Raw genomic sequence first — 25,308 nt, forward strand, 5'->3', positions numbered from 1 at the left:
CTCAGCCACCGAAAGCCCTGGGATTAAAGGTGTGAGCCACTGCACCCGGCTCACACACATTTTGAGAATTTGAAAACAACTCTATTGTGTTAAATGCTGAAATTCTGAGGTTTGTTACAGCATCTAGCATAACCCTAATGCACAGGGATAAAGGTTATCAGGGAAAAGAGAGGTGGAGAGAGCGCAGCACATTTAAGTACCATGAAAAAGTTCATGAGTGCAGGTGGGCAAAGAGACCTGATTTGCATTTGAAGAGGAGCTCTACCCACAGAAGTGCCAGGCTTAGGGGACTGACAGAGGAGGCACATCCCAAAGATGTGAACAGAGAAGGCAAACACCAGTTTAGGACTGATGGAAAAATCGCAGGCTCTGATCAGGCACAGCCCAATGCCTTCCTTCTTCTGCCACAGCCCAGTTGAGTTACTATTGGCCTCCATTCCAGACAGCTGCCACATTGTTTTCCAGCTCTCACAGGCCCCCTATTTCACAGAATCCCAGTGAGTGTCTCCTACACAGGGTGGCTTGCTTCATTGAGGCAATTCTGGGTGTCCCTCCCTGGGTAGTTTGGTTTCTTGGGGAAAAGAAAGGGCAGATGACTCCACCCATCTGCAGACCCCAACATGCAAGTACACTTTTTTTTTTTTTTTTTGAGATGGAGTCACGCTCTGTCACCCAGGCTAGAGTGAAGTGGCATGATCTCAGCTCATTGCAACCCTGCCTCCCGGGCTCAAGCGATTCTCCTGCCTCAGCCTCCCAAGTAGATGTGATTACAGGCAGGCACCACCACTCCCAGCTAATTTTTGTATTTTTAGTAGAGACAGGATTTCACCATGTTGGCCAGGCTGGCCTCCAACTCCTGACCTCAAGTGATCCACCAGCCTCGGCCTCCCAAAGTGCTGGGATTACAGGCATGAGTCACTGCACCCAGCCGCAAGTACACCTGATGCCTTCTCTTTACCATTTCAGATTCCTGCAGGTAGACACCAAGGATCTCCTCAGAGCCAGCGCTGATCTCATCCACAGAGGGATCACATGACCTCATCTGGGAAAATATAAACCCTACCCACCTGCCTGCCCATTTGGAAATGCAGACTGGAGGACGCTAAGTTCATTCTTACCTATGTACTAACAAGTACACAAGAAGATGCTCAATGTCATTAGTCCTTGGGGAAATGCAAATTAGATTATAATGAGATTCCAGTGTACACCCACTAGAAGGCTATTAAAAAGGACAATACCAACTGTTGGCAACAATGTGGAGAAATGGAACCCCTCCTACATTTCTGATGAGAATGTAAAATGGTGCAGATACTTTGGAAAACAGTTTGGCAATTTATTAAAAGATTAAATAAGCATAAACTTACTGTATGACCCAGTAATTCCACTCTTAGGACTCTGCTCAAGGGAAATGAAAATATACGTCCACACAAAGACTTACACGAGAATGTTCATAGCAGCATTAGATATAGTTCAAAACTGGAAACAATCCAGAGGTCCAACTAGCAAATGGATTTTAAAATGTGGGGCTGGGGCTGGGCGCGATGGCTCACACCTGTAATCCCAGCACTTTGGGAGGCTGAGGCAAGTGGATCATGAGGTGAGGAGATCGAGACCATCCTGGCCAACATGGTGTAACCCCGTCTCTACTAAAAATACAAAAATTAGCTGGGCGTTGTGGCGTGTGCCTGTAATCCCAGCTACTCAGGAGGCTGAGGCAGGAGAATCGCTTGAACCAGGGAGTCGGAGGTTGTGGTGAGCCGAGATCACACCACTGCACTCCAGCCTGGTGACAGAGTGAGACTCTGTCTCAAAAAAAAAAAAAAAAGTAAAGTAAAGAAAGGAAAAGAAAGAAAATGTGGGGCTGGGCGCAGTGGCTCATGCCTGTAATCCCAGCATTTTGGGAGGCTGAGGTGAGTGGATCTCCTGAGGTCAGGAGTTCGAGACCAGCCTGGCCAACATGGCGAAACCCCATCTCCACTAAAAAAAAAAAAAAAAAAAAAAATTGCCACATGTGGTGGCATGTGCCTGTAATCCCAGCTACTCAGGAAGCTGAGGCAGGAGGATCGCTTGAGGAGGTGGAGGTTGCAGTGAGCCGAGATTGTGACATTGCACCCCAGCCTGGGTGACAGAGCTAGATTCTGTCTCAGAAAAAAAAAAAAAAAATTAAGACCAGGTGTGGTGGCTCACGCCTGTAATCCCATGAGACTCCGTCTCAACAAACAAACAAACAAGTGTGTATCTGCAGACAATGGGATACTTTTCAGCAATTTTTTTTTTTGAGACAGAGTTTCACTCTGTGGCCCAGCTGGAGTGCAGTAGCGTGATCTTGGTTCACTGCAACCTCTGCCTTCTGGGTTCAAGCGATTCTCCTGCCTCAGCCTCCCGAGTAGCTGGGTCTACAGGCACCTGCCACCATGCCAGATAATTTTTGTATTTTTAGTAGAGATGGGGTTTCACCATGTTGGCCAGGCTGGTCTCAAACTCCTGACCTCAAGTGATCCACCTTCCTCGGCCTCCCAAAGTGCTGGGATTACCGGTGTGAGCTACTGCACCCAGCCTGGTTTGTCTTTTCTACCTCACCAATTAGTCCTCCTCTGTCTGCTCGTAATGGTGGAGAATCCGAAGCTTAGGCCTTGTGTTCTCTTCTCTGTCTACACTCATCCACTTGTCAATCTCCCAATATATTTGCTTGATACACACACACACACACACACACACACACACACGCCTCCCTCATGTACTCGCCCTGCCTGGAGCTCTCCCCAGCCACTCTGGCGGCTCCATCTCCACTGGGATGCCTAACAGCCATCTCCACCTCAACGTGTCTGCAACTGAACCCCTGACTTCCTTGCCCCTAAATGCTCCATCTGCAGTCTTCCCCATCTCAGTTAATGACCAGTCCATGAATCTAGTAGCTCGGGCTTGGAGTCATCCTTGATTCCTCCCTTCCTCTTACACTCCACAGCCAATCTTTCAGCAAATCCCACGGTCACTACCTTGAAGATATATCCAGAATCCAACCACCTGCCAGCACCCCACTGTGAACCTCCTGGCTCAAGCCCCCCTCATCTCTCCCTTGGATGATTGCACTACTGATCTTCTAACTGGTCTCCCTGCTTCTGCCTTTGCCCCTCTGCAGACTATTTTCCACACAGCAACCCAGTGACTTTAGAAAAACCCAAGTCAGATAATGTGACCCCATGTTCACAACCTTCCAGAGGCTTCTTTTTCTTTTTGAGAAGGAGTCTTGCTTTGTCGCCTAGGCTGGAGTGCAGTGCTGCGATCTTGGCTCACTGCAACCTCTGCCTTCTGAGTTCAAGCAATTCTCCTGCCTCAGCCTCCCGAGTAGCTGGGAATACAGGCGCCCGCCACCAGGCCCGGCTAGTTTTTGTATTTTAGTAGAGACAGGGTTTCACCATCTTGGCCAGGCTGGTCTTGAACTTCTGACCTCGTGATCCACCCACCTCAACCTCCCAAAGTGCTGGGATTATAGGCATGAGCCACTGCACCTAGCCGGTCAGAGGCTTTTCTTTTTCTTTCTTTTTTTTTTTTTTGAGATGGAGTCTCGCTCTGTTGCCCAGGCTGGAGTGCAGTGGCATGATCTCAGCTCACTGCAACCTCTGCCTCCCGGGTTCAAACGATTCTCCTGCCTCAGCTTCCCGAGTAGCTGGGATTACAGGCGCTCGCCACCACGCTCAGCTAATTTTTGTAATTTTAATAGAGACAGGGTTTCACCACGTTGGTCAGGCTGGTCTCGAACTCCTAACCTCAGGTGATCCACCTGCCTTGGCCTCCCAAAGTGCTGGGATTACAGACGTGAGCCACCGTGCCTGGCCTAAGAGGATTCTTTTTCTACTGGGAGGAAAAGGCAAAGTCCTTAGACCCCCAGCATCTGGCCCCTGCCCTCATCCTAAGCCCATGTCCTACCACACCCCTCCCACTCACTCAGCTCCAGCTGCTTTTCCTTGAACACTCCAAGCACAGGCCTGCCTCAGGGCCTTTGCACTTGCTGCTTCCTCCATCCAAGGAGTTATCTAAAGGCTCTATTCCTCACCTCTTTCAAGTATTAGCCACTTTCTCAGGTCACCCAATTTAAAGTTGAAACCTTCCTGGCCAGAAGTGGTGGCTCACGCCTGTAATCCCAGCACTTTGGGAGGTCAAGGCAGGTGGATCACTTGAGATGTGGAGTTTGAGACCAGCCTGACCAACATAGTGAAACCCCATCTCTACTAAAATACAAAATAGCTGGGCGTAGTGGCGGGCATCTGTAACCCCAGCTACTGGGGAGGCTGAGGCAGGAGAATCACTTGAACCTGGGAGGCGGAGGTTGCAGTGAGCTGAGATCGCGCCACTGCACTCCAGCTTGGGCAATAGCAAGACTCTGTCTCAAAGAAAAAAAAAAAATTGAAACCTTCCCTCTCTCTCATCCAGCACCCCCAGCCCCTTTACTGCTATGTCTCTTTAACACACATCACCATCTAATATCCTACAATTAAGGTATTGATTTTGTTTGATCCCACCATGAAAGCTTGGGATTTGCTTGTTTTGTTTGGTGCCTAGGACAGCGCCTGACACATAGGAGGCAACAATAAAAATGTGTTGATGATTGAATGAATGGTGTCCAGCCTTGGTGTTCCAGTAAATAAGGGGTAGTCTTCCCTCTGCAGAAGATGAGGATCCCTGCACCAACAGCACTGAATTCAGGTTTCAGTTTACATACCACTTACAGCCATTTTAAAATTTTATTTATTTATTTATTTATTTATTTGAGACAGAGTCTCGTTGTGTCGCCAGGCTAGAGTGCTGTGGCATGATCTTGGCTCACTGCAACCTCCAACTCCCTGGTTCAAGGGATTCTCCTGCCTCCGCCTTCCAAGTAGCTGGGATTATAGTCATGCGCCACCATGCCTGGCTAATTTTTGTATTTTTAGTAGAGATAGGATTTCACTATGTTGGCCAGGATGGTCTCGATCTCCTGACCTCGTGATCCGCCTGCCTCGGCCTCCCAAAGTGCTGGGATTACAGGTGTGAGCACCATGCCCGGCCCACTTTTTTATTTATTTATTTATTTTTTGGGACGGAGTCTCATTCTGTTGCCAGGCTGGAGTGCAGTGGCACGATCTCGGCTCACTGCAACCTCCGCCTCCAGGTTCAAGCGATTCTCCTGCCTCAGCCTCCCAAGTAGCTGGGATCACAGGCGCCCACCAACACACCTGGCTAATTTTTGTATTTTTAGTAGAGACGGGTTTCACCATGTTGGCCAGAACGGTCTCGATCTCTTGACCTCGTGATCTGCCTGCCTCGGGCTCCAAAACTGCTGGGATTATAGGCGTGAGCCACTGCGCCCAGCTTTTTTTAATATTTAATTTTTTTGAGACAGTGTCTCATTCTGTTGCCCAAGCAGCTGGAGTGCAGTGGCAGGATCACAGCTCACTGCAGCCTCAACCTCCCTGGGCTCAGGTGATCCTCCCACCTCAGCCACCCCAGTAGCTGGGAATACAGGTGGGTGCTGTCATGCCCAGCTAATTTTTGTATGTTTTGTAAATAAGGGGTTTTGCCATATTGCCCAAGCTGGTCTCCAACTCCCAGCCTCAAGATATCGGCCTGCCTCGGCCTCCTAAAATGTTGGGATTACAGGCGCGAGCCACCCGCCCAGCCAATAGCCACTTCTTATCTCCCTGTCCAGCACTGTCCCCACCCCATCCTAATGCAGCGGCCCCTCTTGTCTGGATCATAACAGCAGCTTCTCAGCAGGTTACCTCATTTCCTCTTGCCCTGTTCTAATCCATCATCCATACACACAACAGCCAGTGATCTTAAAAAAAAAAAAAAATTGGATCAGGTCAGTGTCCTGTGTGCTCCCTCCCCTCTAATTTGAGTGGGGATAATTCCAGTCCCAGTGAGAACCGCCTCCGCCACCAGCCTCTCAGCCCTGTCTGCCAGCATTCTCCTCCTTGCACCCCTGGTTGGTTAACCTTGGCCTTCTGTCGGTTCTTTGAAGAAGCCAAACTCTTCGCTCCAGGGTCTCTGCTACTGAACATTCTTTTTCCCCTTCTTGGCCTGTAGCAGCACAGCCCCAAAGTGAGGCACTTTTTGTTTTGTTTTGTTTTGTTTTTTTGAGATAGAGTTTCGCTCTTGTCGCCCAGGCTGGAGTGTAATGGCACGATCTCGGCTCACTGCAACCTCTGCCTCCCAGGTTCAACCAATTCTCCTGCCTCAGCCTCCCAAGTAGCTGGGATTACATGTGCCCGCCACCACACCCAGCTAATTTTTGTATTTTTAGTAGAGATGGGTTTTCACTATGTTGGCCAGGCTTGTCTTGAACTCCTGACCTCAGGTGATCTGCCTGCCTTGGCCTCCCAAAGTGCTGGGATTACAGGCATGAGTCACCATTCCCAGCCAAAGTGAGGCACTTTAACAGCACTGCTCCCAACCCCAACCACACACACACATAAACACAGTCTAAGTAGAAACAGTAAGCCTGGTATGCAAACAAAGCTTCCACATGAGTCCAGCCCCAGCCCACCTTCCAAGTTGCAAGTGACTGCTGCCCTTGGTCCCGGGTTTCTGGAAATGTAGGAGCCTTGGTTGTTTGCCACCCTAAAGCCTACTCATCCTCCAGGTCTTAGCTAAATGCCACTCCAAGAGGCCCTCCTGCTATGGCTCCCTCCACTTGCCCAAACCAGGACCCAGCATGATATCCATGCCGAACCTTCATAGCACTGTCCTAATCATGTGTTTTATTAAATTTTTAATGTATTTGTTCTGTCTCCTCATAAACTTAGTGAAGGCAAGGATCCTGCCTGCATTGCTTACTACTCTATCTCTCACCCCTCACCAAATGTCTTTTTGGAAGTCCTTTGCTCAGAATAAATGCCCAATGAGAGAGAGAGAGAGAGAGAGTATGTGTGTGTGTGTGTGTGTGTAAGGGAGAGAGAGAGAATAAGAAACGTGCAAGAAGAGGCTGGGCGCGGTGGCTCATGCCTGTAATCCCAGCACTTTGGGAGGCCGAGGCGGGCGGATCACGAGGTCAGTAGATCGAGGCCATCCTGGCTAACACGGTGAAACCCTGTCTCTACTAAAACTACAAAAAATTAGCCGGGCATGGTGGTGGGTGCCTGTAGTCCCAGCTACTCGGGAGGCTGAGGCAGGAGAACGGCGTGAACCCGGGAGGTGGAGCTTGCAGTGAGCCAAGATCGCGCCACTGCACTCCGGCCTGGGTGACAGAGTGAGACTCTGTCTCAAAAAAAAAGGAACGTGCAAGAAGAAGATCACGGAAAGAGACTTGCAGGCCAGCTGCATCCCCCTCCTTGAAGGAGACAGGAAGGAATGCCCAGCCCAGCCCAGCCCTTCCCTTCATGTCAAGTTCATGCTGGCACACTCACCCGCCTCTCACTGAGTATAAAGAGACCTGTTTTGTAATTGGTCTTTATCCCAGAGTAGCAGAGCTTTGGGAGCAAAGAGCCTGCAGGGTAATGAATGGGAGGGAGAACAGACGCTGGTATCCAACTTCACATGGCATTTGGAAATTCACAGCCAAGCCTCTTTGCAACACTGTGCCCTCCCCGGGGGCTAATTTCAGCAGGCTGCAGCAGCATAGGCTTTAACTCCAGAGACCTGGGTGCTACCTTCTGCTACCTGCATAACTCTGCCCAAACCATGCATCCTTTCTGCCTTTCAGTTCTCAGCTGCCAAGTGGGAATCATGATAAAGATAACCATAATCACAATGCAAACAGGGCAACTGTTGCAAGGACCAAAAGAGATGGTGGGTGTGAATGTGTTTGGTAAGCTGGAGAGCTCCGTACAAGCTCCAGTTGTAACTGCCACTGTACCTGTGCAGGAGATTCAAATCTGGCAGGTGTGACTGTGCATGTAACAGACACTAGACCCCTTTGTGAAATCCTGAGGAACCCCTACAGGACCCACGTGATAGTCCTCATATGAGCAGGGAGGAATTTTCTCAGAATACTAGATGTCAGCTTTGCTAGTTGATAATTATGAGTGTTTGCTTTGGAGCACCCCATCTTCTTCAAGGAGTTGAACTAGCTGCTGGAATGATGAATGAAGGCGTTTTTAGATAAGTATTATCACACAATGATCCAATGGATACACATAAAATCTGCTCAGGGCAATACTGTGCCTTGTCATTTTTATGAGCATATTTACAACTAAGGGTTGGTCTCAGGTTATCTACTGTGTGTGTAATTCTGGCTCAGTGGCCTCAAGTCCAAGAGCTATGGCATAGCAACTGTTCTGGTTAAAAACAAGACTCCTGGCCGGGCGTGGTGGCTCATACCTGTAATCCCAGTACTTTGGGAGGCCGAGGCAGGCGGATCACTTAAGGTCAGGAGTTCAAGACCAGCTTGGCCAACATGGTGAAACCCCATCTCTACTAAAAGTACACAAATTAGTCAGGCGTGGCAGCATGCACCTGTAATTCCGGCTACTCGGGAGGCTGAGGTAGGAGAATTGCTTGAACCCAGAGGTTGTAGTGAGCTGAGATCATGCCTCTGCACTCCAGCCTGGGTGACAGATTGAGACTCTGTCTCAAAAAAGCAAACAAACAAAAAACCAAGACTTCCAAGAGCTTGCAGAACCTTCACTGGTGGAGGACCATGAGGGCTATACGGGTTATTCCTGGCACCAGTTGCAAATCCATCTGCCTGTCATCAGTGCCTCACATCCTTTTTGAAATTCTGACTTAAAATCGTCAGCTCTGTAATGGGTGATGGGTGACATCCCTGGAATTTGGAAATCAGGCTGCCCTCTGGAAGTTAAAACCTTCAAGTCTACACATGAGGGACAGGATTAGTTATCTGAACAAGGCCCCAGAAGGAACAGGATATCTCTCTGGTGAAAGCCAGAACTGGCCTTGGAAATTCAATCCAGGCATGCCTGCCTGTGAAGGAAGCCTTATTAAATCTCAGAACAGGCTGGGCCTGGTGGCTCACGCCTCTAATCCCAGCGCTTTGGGAGGCCGAGGCGTGGGTGGATCACCTGAGGTCAGGAGTTCGAGACCAGCCTGGCCAACATGCTGAAACCCCGTCTCTACTAAAAATACAAAAAATTAGCCGGGAGTGGTGGTAGGCATCTGTAAATCCCAGCTACTTGGGAGGCTGAGACAGGAGAATCGCTTGAACCTGGGAGGCGGAGGTTGCAGTGAGCCAAGATCGTGCCACTGCACTCCAGCCTGGGCAACAAGAGCGAAACTCTGCCTCAAAAAAAAAAAATCTCAGAACAGCTTCTGAACAGCAGGTAAATGGCTGCAAAGGCCCTACAAGACACCAGAGAGGAAGGATCTGTTCCATTCTGCAGCCAACCAAAATAGAGGGGCAGGGCCCCAACAGGCTGCTAGGAGAATGGGCCCCTGTAGGCAGATATATCCCCAGAGACAAAACTGTCCCACCCCAATGACAATATTATTCACATATCACTTGCATGATTCCATTTGCCCTGTTTTATGCCCCCAGTACAGAAAAAACACTGGTTTCGGCTTCCTATGCAAGGGAGTATGTGCTGAGCAGTCACCTTGAGTATCTTGGGCAGTTATAGTTCTCATTATAAATTAATATATTATAATTTCGACTAGGTCTCATGTGAATCTGTATCTTCTTCTCTGAACCTGATCAATCCTGATTTTATCCTTATTTATTTATTTAGAGTTCCAGGCTGGAGTGCAGTGACTATAACAGGCTGGACCAAAGTGCACTGCAGCTTCAACCTCCTGGCCTCAAGTGATCCTCCCACCTCAGCCTTCCTAGTAGCTGGGTCTAGAGGCACATGCCACTGCACCCAGCATCAATCCCGATTTTAGACTTGTAAAGCTGATCTCCAGACCTCAGCCCTGGAATGAGTATGCAGCAGCAAGCCACTACACCATCTACCTACGTTCTTAGTCAGTATTTACTGATGATTGACCACGGCCTCAAAACCCAAATCCAGGCATTTCCATGACGAATCATTGAGATTTGGAATGGGAGGAGGAAATGTGCCACTGCATCCCTGGCCTTGGATAACTCAGCTGGCCTCTAACAGCTTGGTGTTTCTAATGGCAGTAGCTACGTCAAGCATAATTTCAGGAAATGGCAAACCAGCTTACATTGTCCCAAATCAGGGTTATTTTCTGGAGTACAGTCATCTATCTATTCACAATAATGTATATCGAAAATAGAACATAGAGTAGTCATCACGGCATTTTCTAAATATTCCTTTGCACACGGTCTGGCATCTAGTGATGGCATTAAATTCCTGCATACAGCAAAGAACAACATACTTATGGACTCAAAGATGCTTTGTAAACTGAACTATGTCCGCTGGGCAGATGTTTAAAGCTGAGCTACTGAAAATGATGTTTATAGCCGGGTGCAGTGGCTCATGCCTATAATCCTAGCACTTGGGGAGGCCGAGGTGGGCGGATCACCTGAGGTTGGGAGTTCAAGACCAGACTGACCAACATGGAGAAACCCCATCTCTACTAAAAATACAAAAATTAGCCGGGCGTCGTGGCGCATACCTATAATCCCAGCTACTCGGGAGGCTGAGGCAGGATAATCACTTGAACCTGGGAGGCAGAGATTGCAGTGAGCCAAGATCGCGCCATTGCACTCCAGCCTGGGCAACAAGAGTGATACTCCGTCTCAAAAAAGAAAAGAAAAGGAAATGATATTTATGAAGCATTTACATTAGTATACGGTAAGAACTTTAGTCAAGTGCAAATTTAGAACACAAATTGTCCAGGCATGGTGGCTCATGCCTGTAATCCTAACACTTTAGGAGGCTGAAGCAGGAAGATTGTTTGTGTCCAGGGAATTTGAGGCTGCAGTGAGCTGTAACTGTGCCACTGCACTCCAGCCTGGATGACAGAGCAAGACCTTGTCTCAAAACACACACACACACATATATATATATATATATATAATGTAAACTTGCATTTTAAAACTTTTTTTTTTTTTTTTGAGATGTAGTCCTGCTCTGTTGCCCAGGCTGGAGTGCAGTGCCGTGATCTCGGCTCACTGCGATCTCTGCCTCTCAAATTCAAGCAATTCTCTTGCCTCAGGCTCCCAAGTAGCTGGGATTACAGGCACGCACCACCATCCCAGCTAATTTTTTTGTATTTTTAGTAGAGACAGGGTTTCACCATGTTGGCCAGGCTGGTCTCAAACTCCTGACCTCAGATGATCCACCTGCTTTGGCCTCCGAAAGTGCTGGGATTACAGGCATGAGCCACCGTACCCGGCCCCATTTTTCCTTTTTTTGAAATAGGGTCTTACTCTGTCGCCCAGGCTGGAGTATAGTGACATGATATCGGCTCACTGCAACCTCTGCTTCCCAGGCTCAAGCTCTTCTCCCACCTCAGCCTCCGGAGGAGCTGGGACTACAGGTGTACTCCATCACGCTTGGCTAATTTTTTGTAGAGACAAGGACTCACTATATTGCCCAGGCCAGTCTCAAACTCCTGGGCATAAACGATACTCTCGCCTCAGCCTCCCAAAGTGTTGGGATTACAGGTGTGAGCCATTGTGCCTGGCCTTACATTTTTTCCTTAATTAAAAAAAAAATAGCCCTATGTATATTAAGAAAAAAAAGAATGAAATGCACTAGTAATAACAGAATTTGGTGGAAGGATTTTAGCCCCTACTTTTACTTTTGTTTTTTCCAAATGTTCTGGGAATCTTTATCACTTTTATAGTGAAATATATATGATTTTAATTTTTAAAATTACCCTTTGAGGAAACATAAGCAACCAAGAAAGAAAAAATGGGGAAAGGACTCTGAGGACTGAAAACAGGCTACCTGAACTTCATAAGCAATTTTGTTACATGTTGCAAACAGTACAGAAAAAACACCCTTCTTGGGACTGATCATGCTGTAAGACTAGCTCTAAAGATGGCCACTGGCAGGAATGAACTGCCAGGACAGTCCCCACCAAGCCTTCTGCCACAATCACGAGAAGGGAAATAGTGAAGGGGCAAGGTCAGTTTAACCTGACTCACCCATGGCCAGAAGTGTCACAATGTGGACATGACTAGACCGCCTTTGCAAATCCCCAAAGCTTGACCACTCCCTTGGCCAACTGCAGGGTTGCGGTTTTCGTAGTCAAGCAGGGTAGGACCTGTTTTCCATTTCTGAGAATGAGTGGAGGATGGACCCCAGAAAAGCAAGCCTCAGATTGACATTCCCAAAAGCACAAATTGAAAATCTGGAGAGTGAGAGCTCTCAACTTTCCTATTCACCCTAAAATTGGATGAATCTTTTGTTGATGAACACTCCTAAGACTCTCTTTCGCCACACTGTTGAAACAACACTGACTTTGTTTTTTTTTTGAGACAGAGTTTCGCTCTTGTCACCCAGGTTGGAGTGCAAAGGCGCGCTCTCAGCTCACTGCAACCTCCGCCTCCCGGGTTCAAGCAATTCTCCTGCCTCAGCCTCCCGAGTAGCTGGGACTAGTGTGTGCCTCCACACCCAGCTAATTTTGTATTTTTAGTAGAGACGGGGTTTCACCATGTTGGCCAAGCTGGTCTTGAACTCCTGACCTCAGGTGAGCCACCTGCCTCGGCCTCCCAAAGTGCTAGATTACAGGTGTGAGCGATTGCGCCCGGCCTCAAGAACACTGACTTTCAAAATACACCTGAAGTTTCAGGGTGAAGATTAATTCTTGCCTCTGCATCAAGATCACTTGCATTTGAAGTCTACTTCCAAAAGAATATGGCATTCAGCACATCACTAACGCCAACCTTTCTAGGTCACCTGCCTTTCCCATCTTTAAAAGAAAACAAAGTTCCTTGGAAAATGTGCTATATATAACAAGGAGGTTGGCTTCACGCTTTCTTTTTTTTTTTTTTTTGAGATGGCATTTCACTCTTGTTGCCCAGGCTGGAGTGCAATGATGCGATCTCAGCTCACCCCAACCCCTGCCTCCCGGGTTCAAGTGATTCTCCTGCCTCAGCCTCCCGAGTAGCTGGGATTACAGGCATGCACCACCATGCCTGGCTAATTTTGTATTTTTAGTAGAGATGGGGTTTCTCCATGTTGGTCAGGTGATCCACCCGCCTCGGCCTCCCAAAGTGCTGGGATTGCAGGTGTGAGCCGTGCCTGGCCTTTTTTTAAAAAACAAACAAACAACACCAATAAGCTGGGCGCAGTGGCTCACGCCTGTAATCCCAGAACTTTGGGAGGCCAAGGTGGGCGGATCACAACGTCAGGAGTTCGAGACCAGCCTGGCCAACATGGTGAAACCCTGTCTCTACTAAAAATACAAAAATTAGCTGGGCGTGGTGGCGGGTGCCTGTAATCACAGCTACTCAGGCGGCTGAGGCAGGTGAATTGTGTGAACCTGGGAGGCAGAGGTTGCAGTAAGCTGAGATCGCGCCATTGCATTCCAGCCTGGGTGACAGGGCAAGACTCTGTCAAAACAAACAAACAAACAAAAAACAAAACACCAATGCTGGGCAATTGGCTTATACCCCTATCTACTTTACACAAAGCTCCCCAGTGCACGTGGTCACATTTCCTGAGAAAGGAAACAGGAAGGACTGGGCTTGGCTTACTTCGGCCCAACTTGTGTCCAGAAGTGTAACAATGGGGAGTATGGTTAGATCCCCTCTGCAAATCTCTCCTAGCCACTCCTGACCACCTTTCTTGCTTGCTCTCCAATTCTAGATTTCTGTGAACAAGGCATGTAAACAGTGCCACCTCTGGGCCGAGTGTGGTTCCTCTCAGCTTTTCCTAGCCCCAAATCATTGGGAGGAAATGCCCTAATTTGGGAAGCGCTGGATCCAGTTAAGACTTGGGTCCCCTTAGATAATGAGTGGAAGAGTGTGGTGGGACAGGCTGCCAGGAGGTGCACAGGGCCTCCTGGGACCATTATCAGAGCCAAGTGCCTTAAACTAGAATGGAAACGAGGAATGTGTGCATGTGCTCGCCTCACGCTGGGAGGATCTGAGATGGGAAGAATGTATCAGTCAGGTGCTAGGGCACAAAGCACACTCATACTGGGGTGTGGGAACAGTGCTGGGGTTCTTTGCTTCTGGCTGCCTGTGGGATTGTATCCACATGAGGGGACCTGGGCTGACAGGACAGTGACCTCAGGACTTCTGTGCCATGCCCTTCTCTGCTCCAGACCAACAAAGCTGGACCAGTGAATCACATTACACAAACAGATCCCCTTGTCTGGGAAAAAAAGAATGTGGGAAGACACAAAGGTGAATGAACAAGGCTATGCTGGGCACTTAGAGGGGCTCAGCAAATACTTTGTTGAATCAATGAACAAAGATGCTGGAGACTTGTGCCCAGGACAGCTGGGGCAGTCCCTGGTGCTGAACTGCAGCTCCCGACACCAGCCCTGGGGCATTCGCTGCCCCTCCTGACAAAGGTGGGTGCTCCCGGGCAAGTTCCAAAGCCTGTCCTATGGGCAAAGCATTATGATATGCCCTGGACTGGATGTAAGGAGTTAGACAGGAAGAGGTCAGGCCACTGCTGCCAACAACTGCACACTGTTCTTACCCCTGGAGGGGGCAGATTATGAAACAGTTTCTAGAAAAAAAATGCAGGATGAGACACATTTATTCTACATCTGGTCACAGTAAATCTCACCCAGACCACAGGCAGGATGCCACGTGGCTACAAGCAGCTGGCGGAAATGGAGATCATCTGTTCTGGTGCTCATGGCCACTCTGGGCAGAAAGCAAAGGTGCCTCATGGCACCTACTCAGAGGCACTGAGGCCACATTCCCATCTCCAGGCACCAGGGATGTCTCTGAAGGGTGATTCCATTTGGAGTTTCCAAAATCCAGGACTTCTGAGAGCCAAGCCCTAGTTCCAAGTCATCCTGAGTCCAGGCTCTGCCAGAATCTTGAGCACCTGGAGCTGGTGGCAAGGCAGCCTGGGGGCTGAAAGGGCCTCAGACTGGACCACAGGGCAGCCCAGGGGCCCTGGGCCTCAGGGTCAACGATCCTTTCTGCGGTTTTTGTGTCCCACCTGGGAACCTCGCCGGGCAGCCTTCACCAGGCCTTTGAACTGTCCCTGCAGCTTCATCTTCTTCCTGCAGGGCCAAGGAACGGAAGGGTCACATCTGGCTGAGAATAGGAGGCCCCCTCCTGATGCCAAATGAAGGCTCACCCCCAGCGCCAGCAGGGATGAGAAGGGGGCCTCCAGGTGGTGGCCAGCACATGAACTAGGCAGACCACACGTGGTTCCAGCTTCCACACGGCTCATCTCCTGACCTGGACATTCCACTTTGGCACAATTATCCCCCTGGAAACAGGCCTCCCTTCCATTTTTCCTCTAATGTATGTCCAGAGAAGGTCAAAGCTCCCTCTGCCCACCCATCCCTCCATTGAAAGGTAACTTACAATCCGCAGAAGCTAGAACTTTAGAACACCATTTCCCTAGTAACATTAGTTTCCAGAGCAGTCCTACACATAACCCAATTTAAGGGCCAAAGTCGGAAACAACTCTAATTTCCTACCAATAAAGGGATTAGAAAAGCAAATTATGCAAAGCTATTAAAAATGATGACTATGGCTGGGCGTGGTGGCTCATGCCTGTAATCCCAGCACTTTGGGAGGCCGAGGTGGGCAGATCACGAGGTCAGGGGATCAAGACCATCCTGGGTAACACAGTGAAACCCCGTCTCTACTAAAAATACAAAAAAATTAGCCGGGTGTGGTGGCGGGTGCCTGTAGTCCCAGCTACTCCAGAGGCTGAGGCAGGAGTATGGCGTGAACCCGGGAGGCAGAGCTTGCAGTAAGCCGAGATCGTGCCACTGCACTCACTCCAGCCTGGGTGACACAGCGAGACTCCGTCTCAAAAAAAAAAAAAAAAAGATGACTATGTAGAGTATGTAAATACCAGAAAACATCTGTATGACATAATATCATGTTTAAAGAAGCAGTTCAGGGCCGGGCACGGTGGCTCGTGCCTGTAATCCCAGCACTTTGGGAGGCTGAGGCATGCAGATCATGAGGTCAAGAGATCGAGACCATCCCAGCCAACGCGGTGAAACCCCATCTCTACTAAAAATACAAAAATTAGCTGGGCATGGTGGCGCGCGCCTGTAGTCCTAGCTACTCGGGAGGCTGAGGCAGAAGACTAGCTTGAACCTGGGAGGCAGAGATTGCAGTGAGCCAAGATCGCACCACTGCACTCCAGCCTGGCGACAGAGCAAGACTCTGTCTCAAAAAAATAAAGAAGCAGTTCAAGTCAGTAATACAGGTAGGTACCAGCTACATGATACAGGTGCATGTTAAAAAAAAAAAAGCTGGAAGAGACTCAAATTGAGTTGAGAGTTTAATAAGGCCTTCCCTTCTTTAGAGCACTCTGCTCCCTCATCCCCACCCATCCTCCAGCCCCCAGCCTGCCTGGCACAGCGTCATACCTGCGGTTGAGCTTGCTTCTGTTGAGGGGGATGTAGGCATAGGGATCCAGCCGGCCTTTCTTCTTCACATCACCTTTTGCTTTCTGCTCGCCCAGAGAAACAGAGTCAGCTAGGAGGGTGGGGTTCCCCTTCTGTCCCTGCCCTAGACTTGACAGGCCCCATAACCTCCCTTCATCCTCTGCCTTAGGTGGTGCCAAAGAGCTCCTGTATCCTTGGAAGGCCATTCAATAAGGTCCCCCATTTCAGATGCCACAAGGTCTTAGCATCTGAACCCCTTCTTCTTTCCTGGCCTCAGTTGAGTTCCAGGAAGGTGCCTCTCAGGACAGTGATGGGCACAGCTCCTCCTTGCCCCTCCCTGGCACCTGTCCAGTGCCAGGAGACCCCATGCCCTACATGCAGCACTTACCTTGGCCTTGTATTCGGCCCCAGGCATAGCCTTCTTGGCCACAGGGCGATGAATGCCAGAGCCTCCAGCTATGGGGAGAACACAGGACCATGAGTCAGGCAAAGCCAGGGCAGCCCCCTCCAGAAAGGCAATGGGCACCCTCTCTGAGAGAGCTGCAAGGGAGCAGATGAGTGAAGGCCAGGAACTTGGCTCTGTCCCCTATCAAACCAGGACAAAGACCTTCCTCGAGGAGGGACTGTCTGGTGATTTGACAGATCACTGGGCTCCTCAGACTGACCCAGAAGCCTTACAGCTTACCAGAGACCTCTGGGAACACATATATTCTCCGCTAACACACTAACAAAAAATAACCCATATTCTCCAAAGTCAGACAGAATTCAGCCAGCCAGCCAGCCAGGTTCAACTCCCAGCTCTGCCACTTACAGCTCCAACCTCAGGCAAGCCTCTTAACCTCATCTGTAAGAGAAGCCATTTTAGGCTTTCCCTTCTTATCTCATTTGGGTTTCACACAAACACTGAGATAGCAGGTAGCTATTTAACCCATTGTAACAGATGTGAACACTGTGGCTTAGAGAGATCAAGATCCTTGCCCAAGGTCAGCTGTCGTCTCCAGCCTGGACTTCAACATTCAACGACAATTTGTGGATGGAATCCTACCATGCCAGCTCAGGAGGACTCTCTGAGATGACCAACACGAACCACCCCCATTCCTCATGTTTTTGCAGATGAGAAACTAGAAGCTCAGAGACAGACAGTGTAACCAGGCCAAGGTCACACAGCTAAGCAGAGGTTGGGCAAGCAGCCCTGACCCCAGGTCTCTGCCTCATCAATTGGCAGGTACTCCTGCCTCAGCATCACTCCATCCCAGGGCACAGTAGGTGAGCTGGCCCTGGCTCATGGGTGCCACAGGCGGAAGAGCCATGAGGTTGTGCAGCTGCGTTATGATGCTCTAGGGCTGAGGACACACCAGCTACTGGAATCAGAGGCTTCCCACAGGAGCCCCTGGACCTCCAGATGCAAAGCAAGGGCTCTGCTGCAAGGGCTTGGGGGCAGGGGTCCTGCAAGGCTACCCTGGGAGGAAGGAAGCAGAGGTGAAGCCACCTTGGCACTTCTAGCAGCTGCTCTAGGAGGGCAACAGCTGGTGGGCCCAGAGATAGAAATAGAGGGGAACCCTCTGGCCAGACCCAATACCAACCTTCCCAGTTCCCAGCCCTGGCACCGGCCAAGTGGCTTCTCTAAACCCAGCCTGACTCGGTTGGTGCTCTTAGGGTGACCAAGAGAGGCAAGCAGCTCGCAGAAGGGACAGACTCAAGCCTCTTGGGAGGCCTGGGCGGGTGGGAAGGAGCTGTGGCTCAGGGCTCCTCAGAAGGCTGGTGGTTCCATGCACAGATCTCCTAACCCGTAGGCTCTCTCACACCCCCAGGGCCCCTTAGACTCCAGGCCCATCTTGAGTGTCATATCAGCCAACCTCTGTTGGTGCCAAGTGAGTGCAACCAGGCTGTGCACCCTCATGGCCCTGCCACCCCTTCCTGTGACTCCCCTCCCTAATGCAGGTGACAGGGATCCATGTGTCCCAGGAGAGAGGAGTGGAAGCCTCACCTTGGTACTGAGGGGGTATCTCCAGCTCCTCCTCCTCAGCCTCTTTCTGGTGCTTGAGCTTCTGGTGCTTTTTCTATAGAGAGAGAATAGGTGGGTAGTGAGTGAACCAGGGGATATGCCCACCCTCGGGAATGCCAACAGTAACAGCAGAGTACCCTGCATCAAGCAGGAGAGGCCCTCTGCTAAGCACCCCACCTCTCACTTACAGATGGGGAAACTAAGGCCCAGAGAGGGCAAGGAACTGTCCAAGATCACAAAGCCAGGCAGTGCAGAAGAGAAACTCTGGCCATGTCCTGACTGCCGGGCTGGTGGCGGCCGTTCCTGCTCTTCCTTTCCACTCTGGGCCCCACCCAGGCCTGCAATTGCCCAGAGGGCTTCTGACATCAGCTTACCCAGCCTTCCTAATGGGGAAAATGAGGTCCCTGGCCTCTTCAGAGAGAATAGCTTTACCAGTTCTTTGCTTCACACAAACCCCACCCCACTCTCCCTATTAATCACTCACTTACTGATCCCCTACTAAGTGCCAGGCCCTGGAGACACAGGGCACAAGATCTAGTTCCTGTGCTCCAGGGGCTCTCAGGCGGGTGGGAGACCCCTGCTCAAGCCAGTCATCACTGATCCTCAACAATGCTACCATCCCAGCAGGTATGAGCATGGACAGTGAGACACGTCAGCTCGTCAATTATATTCAACAGGAAGTGACAGAGCACCTACTGTGCGCCTGGCGCTGTGTTAGGCAGTCCAAGGGAAGGAGGGAGAGCCCGACAGCAGCCCCAGCCCACCAGATGTGAGCCTAGAACCAACAATCAGGCCAGGCAGAGGCGTGCTGTGCAGGGAGGGCAGGCAAACAGAGGTGGCCCCAGCTGGCAAGGCTGGTCCCTGCACTGTGGTCTGTGTCACTGTGCCCCAGAAACCTCTAGAAACTGCAGATTCCCAGGGCTCCAGCTACCCAGGGGATCCAGAGGCCAACCAGGGGAAAGGTATGCCAGGTAAAGGGATCGGCCTGGGCAGAGCGAACAGGCTGCAGCACACACAGGGTGTGCCTGGGAGACGGGGGACTCCAGGTCCACTGGCCGAAGCCCAGCTGAGTGGGCTCCTAGTGGAGAAACAGGAACCGGGAGGAAGCTGACTCCGACTGCAATGTAGGGGATGATGGCTGAGCTGGCTCTTGGTTCAGCTGGTGCTTGGCCAACAGCCCAGCCTGCTGGCCTTGAATGGAGGCAGCTACTTGAACCCCAGCACTTCATGCTTCCACAATGGTTGGCCAAGGAGTTAGAACTTGGCCGGGCCCGGTGGCTCACGCCTGTAATCCTGGCACTTTGGGAGGCTGAGGTGGGTGGATCACGAGGTCAGGAGTTCGAGACCAGCCTGACCAACATGATGAAACCCCATCTCCACTAAAAATACAAAAATTAGCTGGGCGTGGTAGCACGCACCTGTAATCCCAGCTACTCAGGAGGCTGAGGCAGGAGAATCACTTGAACCCAGGAGGGGGAGGTTGCAGTGAGCCGAGATTGCGCCACTACACTCCAGCCTGGCGAAAGAGTGAGACTTCATCTCAAAAAAAAAAAAAAAAAAAGAGTTAGAACTAAGTGCCATGCAAGAAACCCTCTGGGGGTCTCAGTGGCAGGAGCCAGCCACAGAGTGCAGCTGCCCTGGGGCCCTCTCAATGCCTGGAGACAAGGCATCTGCTCAGTCCCGCTCTGCCCGGGGCAGTGGGGGACATCCTTAGAAAGCCGTGGTCGGTTCTCCACGGCCAGGAAGAGGAGTAGGCTGCCAAGGATCTGCAAAGCCACATGTGAAGATTTGCTTAAGGAACCCAGGAGGCTTTGACTGGAAAAAGATTTCCAGGAAAAGTGAATAATCAAGTCACCACGGCTTACTTTGCATCACTAAGTGGCAAGCACTGTACACAGAAACCAAGACTTGAGCCCAGGCAGTCTGGGCCCAGACACACGTTTGGCAGACGACTGCCATCACCTGGAAAGGGAGACTAGACTGGCCTGAGGGTGGCCTCTCGGAGGGGCCCATGTCAGAACAAGCAGAGGAAGGACTCCCAGTAGGTGAAGCTGTCCCACAGGAGTGGTTGCCTGGGCGCAGAGAGGGGCAGGAGGGTTTTCAGCAGAAGCCCCACTGCTTTTCCTCAAGGGCATCCCAGAGGGGCTTCCCGCATCAGAGGCTGCTCAGGTCCTCAGCTACTCTCTGACCCAGGACTCTGGATATGTACTCAGCTCTTCAAACAGAATTCTGCGCTGTCACAATGCTCTAATAACAAACTCCTCCTCGGGCCACACTGGGCAGATGGACACTTGGCAAGGCATATGGGCAGACATTGACAAACATGACGCCAATGAAAACGGGGATGTGGGGGAAGTCTGTAACACGTCAGGCACTATGCTAATGCACTTTACACGCCCAATCTTACCAAACTGTCCCAATGACTCCACCAGGTGGTCTATTTATAACCCCACTTTACAGATCAGGAATTGAGGCTTTAAAAGGTTAGGCTGAAGTCAAGATGGGACCCCAGAGTCTGCCGCTTCCCCACCGATATCACTATACCCCTGATGTAGGCTCTGTCACCTACGGGTGGTGCCCAGGAAGGCTGGATGGGCTGGGGCATAGTCTGGAAGGACAGAGAGGGAAGAAACTGCTCCAGAATGGAAATGTTCCACTGAGCTTGAGACTGACAGGTGTTGGGTGACGGGTTGGGCCCACTTCACCCTTGTTGGTTCAGGTGGGGCAGCTGAGAGGCTGTTTCCATCCTGGCAGGCAGCACTGCCAGGTCAACAGGGGTAATGGTGGCAAAGAGGTTGAATTCCTGGGCTTAGGAGACTGGAAAACCAGGGTTCAAATTCCTGGTTTGCACAGACTGAGCCCTGTGACCCTGGGCAGGCTACTTACCTCTGTACGCTCCTCTGGTCACCGGGACAACGGAGTCCCTATCTTCGTGAGGCTATGTGGGGCCCTCAGCACAGTGCCGGGCACACAGCCATGCTCCCCCACGGTGGATGCCCCCACCCCATGCAGGAGCACACAGGGAAGCTGCTGCCCTTGCCCCTGCATAGCACATGCCCTCGCTAGAGAGACAAGGGTCTCTGCCTTCTTTCTCCTTTAACTAGACAACCATCACCCTGTCCTGCCTGGCACCCACAGCCTTCTGGACCGCCTGCTATGCACACCTGTGAGGATGCACCGAGCATTCCAGAAACAGGGCAGTTCCAATGTCTACGTGTGGTGGGGGTGAGAAGCTGTGGAGCCCAGGCTTAGGTCTGAAGCCCTAGCCCCCCATCTGCAGGAACTACTCACACTCCTGATGATCACATCTTCCATTAGGTCAGCCATTTCTTCATCTTTGCCTGGAGCCAAAAAAGAGAGGCCCATGAGCGCTGTGGGAGCTCCTCAAAACCTACCCTTTCCTTCTGCCCCCTCCTGGCTCACCAGGCTGCGGGGCCACCAACTCCGGCCCCAGAAAATTGCCTTCCTCCGACCAATATCATCCTTCTGCTAGAAGAGATGAGACCCCTGAGCACTGCCCCTTTCTCCTTCCCACCCTAGGCCCTAGGGATAACGGCCCCTCAAAGAAGCGGTGATCCTACTTTTGAGGTGAATATGGCTTCGTTTGAAACTTTTCTTTTCCCACTCACCCACCCTTCATCTGTTTGAGATTTGAAGAAAGCCCCAGGTTTCCGGGGGAGTCAGGCGCTCCTGCAGCCCCATACACACCCCCACTGTGCCAGGAAGGCTTCATTCTCCTGTTTGAAATCTCTGCCCCATGCAGTATGTGCTGGGCTCCATGTGGGAATATAAAGTATGAAACTGACCAGTTGGAGGGAAGAGAAACTCAGGCAAAGTCAATCAACAACCAAAAGACGATAGAGAGCACGTGACCGGCCATGTGTGGTGGCTCACACCTGTAATCCCAGCACTCTGGGAGGCCGAGGTGGGAGGATCACCTGAGGTCAGGAGTTCAAGACCAGTCTGCAACATGGCAAAACCCCATCACTACTAAAAATACAAAAATTAGCTGGGCATGGTGGCGCACGCCTGTAGTCCCCAATACTTGGGAGACTGAGGCAGGAGAATCGCATAAACTCAGGACATGGAGACTGCAGTGAGTCGAGATCGAGCCACTGCACTCCAGCCTGAGTGACAGAGCGAGACTCTATCTCCAAAGAAAGCACATGACCAAGGGCTGAAGACTGGGTTTCCTCTGGGCTTGGCAGGAGTTCTGGGGGAATCAGGCCTAAAGGCTGAGGTGCCCAGGAAGGGCTACAAAAGGAGCTTTGAGCTGAATCCTGAAGAGCAGGGGGGTTTGGAAAGGCAGAGAGAGAGGGGAGGGGTCCTGACAGCCTCAGGAATGCCTGGGCACCAAGGGGGACAGGAGATGGGAAAGTATACAGGGGCGAGAGAGGAGCAGAGAAGACACTAGACACGGAAATATAACAGGCACATGTACACCAAGTACATACGCTGTCCCCATTACACCGATTCATCTTCATTCCAACCCGGAAAAGTGGGTATGAGGATTGTATGATATCCACTCTGAAGCAAGGAAATGGAGCTAAGGAGAGGCTGACCGAGCGGCTGCAGTCGTGTGGCTGGTGAGTTGGGTGCATGTGGAGCGGTGAGGCTCCAGTTAGGAGGTGCAGTGAGACAAGGGCCCAGAGCTCGCAGCACTGGGAACCAAACAAAGGGATGACAGGTGTGTTCTTGAAGACCTAGGTGTTTTGTTTTTTGTTTTTTTTTTGAGACAGAGTTTCGCTCTGTCGCCCAGGCTGGAGAGCAGTGGCACAATCTTGGCTCACTGCAAGCTCTGCCTCCTGGGTTCACGCCATTCTCCTGCCTCAGCCTCCCGAGTAGCTGGGACTACAGGCGCCCGCGACCACGCCCAGCTAATTTTTTGTGTTTTCAGTAGAGATGGGTTTTAACCGTGTTAGCCAGAATGGTCTTGATCTCCTGACCTCCTGATCTGCACGCCTTGGCCTCCCAAAGTGCTAGGATTACAGGCGTGAGCCACCACGCCTGGCGAAGACCTAAGTGTTTCTTAGCTAATGGCTGGATATGTGGAGAGGGGCCAGGAAAGACTAAAGAGAGCTCCGAGATGCCACACCGGAGGGACTCCCGGGTAATGTGAGACATTGGGATTGGGAAGTTGGGAGGGTTTCAGCCTCTGGCTCTTTCTGCCTCTAAATCATCTTAAGGGCCTTAGCCAAGTTTGCATTAAAAAAAAAAAAAAAAAAAGAGGAAGGAAGAAAAGGAGAAAGGAAGAGGAGGGGGAGGAGGAGGAGAAAAACAGAAGAGACTAACAGCGTATCACACACAGTAAGGGGAAGTACCATTTCCGATAGTTTCCTTTAAGTTAAATATGTATTGTATAAATGGCTCGGTTACAACATAAAAAGATTTCTTAATGTTTCTTAAAAAAAGTTTGAGAAACTCAAAAAGTTTGAGGAAGCTGCCGAGAGAAGAGCTTCTCTGGTCTGTTTTTACCCACGCTTCCTCAGCAAGTGATCACCGAAGGAATAAGTGAACACGGTGAATGAATGGACAAGCGCGTTGGGCCCACCTTTGGCGCCTTCCTCTTCCTCCATCTTGTTGCCGTCTGCCTCCTCCCTTATGATCAGCCGGCCATCGGCGCTCACCTTGAAGCCGTGGTCCTTCTTCCTGCCCCGGCCTGGCCCTGGCTGCGTGGCTGGGGTGTAGAGTTTGGCATGAGGAGGTTGAAGGCCAGTCCCATGCTACTCACCCTCATCATGACCAACAAGCCCGGCTCAGGGATCCCAAACGGGTGCCTCTCAGCCCTGTCCATGGGCCTGCCATGGATGCCACCCCCTACCCACCACCTGAGAACCTGGCACCATGGCAAGTCTGTTTTCTGAGTGCACTGGCCAGCCCTGTGCTTACCCAGGACTCGTTGGGCCACCTTGGGATCCAGGAAGTTGAGGGGCTCGTCCCCACCACCCTCTTTCAGCCATGCCCGGCTCCTCTGTCGTGCCAGCTTCCGCTGCTCCTTGCCTCGGCTTCTTTCCTCCTCCTCATTGTCCTCCTCGTCCTCTGAGTCAGCTAAAATCTCCTCAATGCTAAGGACAAAAAGCCCCCAGTCAGAGTGCTCCCAGGAGAGGCGGGGGTCAGCGGGTATTGCCTGGGCAGGACCTTGGGTTGGGGGGACACCAGGTCCCATGGCCCTAACATGGTCTCACCTGTCACCTTTGCCCTGGGCGGGCTCCTCCTCCTCCTCCTCCTCTTCTTCCTCCTCCAAGGCAGCCTGGCTCAGGGCTCGGTGCCTCTTGGCCCGGGCCTCAGCTTTCCGGATGTTGACCAGGACTTTGTGGTACTCCTCGGGCAACAGCCTTTTCACCAGCTCAAATCTGGGAGTGGCAAGGAAGGGCTGGTGAGAGGCACTGGCCAGACAGCACGACCCAGATGTAGTGTCCCTGGTAGGACTGGAAATCCTCGGCCCCTCGCTTGCCCTACCCCCGCCCCTGCTCAGTGCACAGACCCAAACTTGCGGATGAACTTGGTGAACAGGTTCCGAAGCTTCATGCGGAAGTGCCGCCGCATGTCATCTGAAAGCTTCCCAATGGCTTCCATCTGCCGGACAGAGCACCAGGCTTTCAGGGAGGCGAGCCTTCCATGCTGCGCCCCCTTTACTGCTGTCCAGCCCAGGGACGCAGCATGATCAAGCCCAGCTGAGGGGAGGGTTAGCGCGGCCCTGCTCCTGGCCCACACCCTGGCCCAGTCATGCTTCCCTCGGGTGGGCAGGCCCCATCTTTCCCCTGCACCCTCCTTCAGGACACAGGCCTGAGCACCCTCGCAGGATGAGAGATTTAGTCTTCTCAACAGCGCTTGGTACTTGACATATATCCTCTCCTTGAATCCTTGGACTACCCCTGAGATACATGCTATCACCCCCTATTTATAGA

The 25,308-nt window shown here is 51.2% G+C and overlaps 1 protein-coding gene across 1 annotated transcript in view; it reads right to left on the minus strand.

The window, feature by feature from the left end:
• Positions 1-14,546: 14,546 nt before the first annotated feature.
• RRP12 (ribosomal RNA processing 12 homolog) overlaps positions 14,547-25,308 on the minus strand; it is a 68,827-nt gene continuing 58,065 nt past the window's right edge. Inside the window, exons 28-36 of the mRNA XM_054660405.2 lie at positions 24,885-24,976; positions 24,586-24,753; positions 24,290-24,465; positions 23,952-24,077; positions 21,692-21,741; positions 18,383-18,455; positions 16,784-16,851; positions 16,378-16,460; positions 14,547-15,042 (exon numbers count right to left, since the gene is read on the minus strand). Of these exons, the coding sequence (XP_054516380.1) occupies positions 14,946-15,042; positions 16,378-16,460; positions 16,784-16,851; positions 18,383-18,455; positions 21,692-21,741; positions 23,952-24,077; positions 24,290-24,465; positions 24,586-24,753; positions 24,885-24,976 (933 nt within the window). The 3' untranslated portion in view covers positions 14,547-14,945. The remainder of the gene's footprint in view (positions 15,043-16,377; positions 16,461-16,783; positions 16,852-18,382; positions 18,456-21,691; positions 21,742-23,951; positions 24,078-24,289; positions 24,466-24,585; positions 24,754-24,884; positions 24,977-25,308) is intronic.

Source organism: Pan troglodytes, chromosome 8, assembly GCF_028858775.2.
Source record: "Pan troglodytes isolate AG18354 chromosome 8, NHGRI_mPanTro3-v2.0_pri, whole genome shotgun sequence".
Lineage (NCBI taxonomy): Eukaryota > Metazoa > Chordata > Mammalia > Primates > Hominidae > Pan > Pan troglodytes.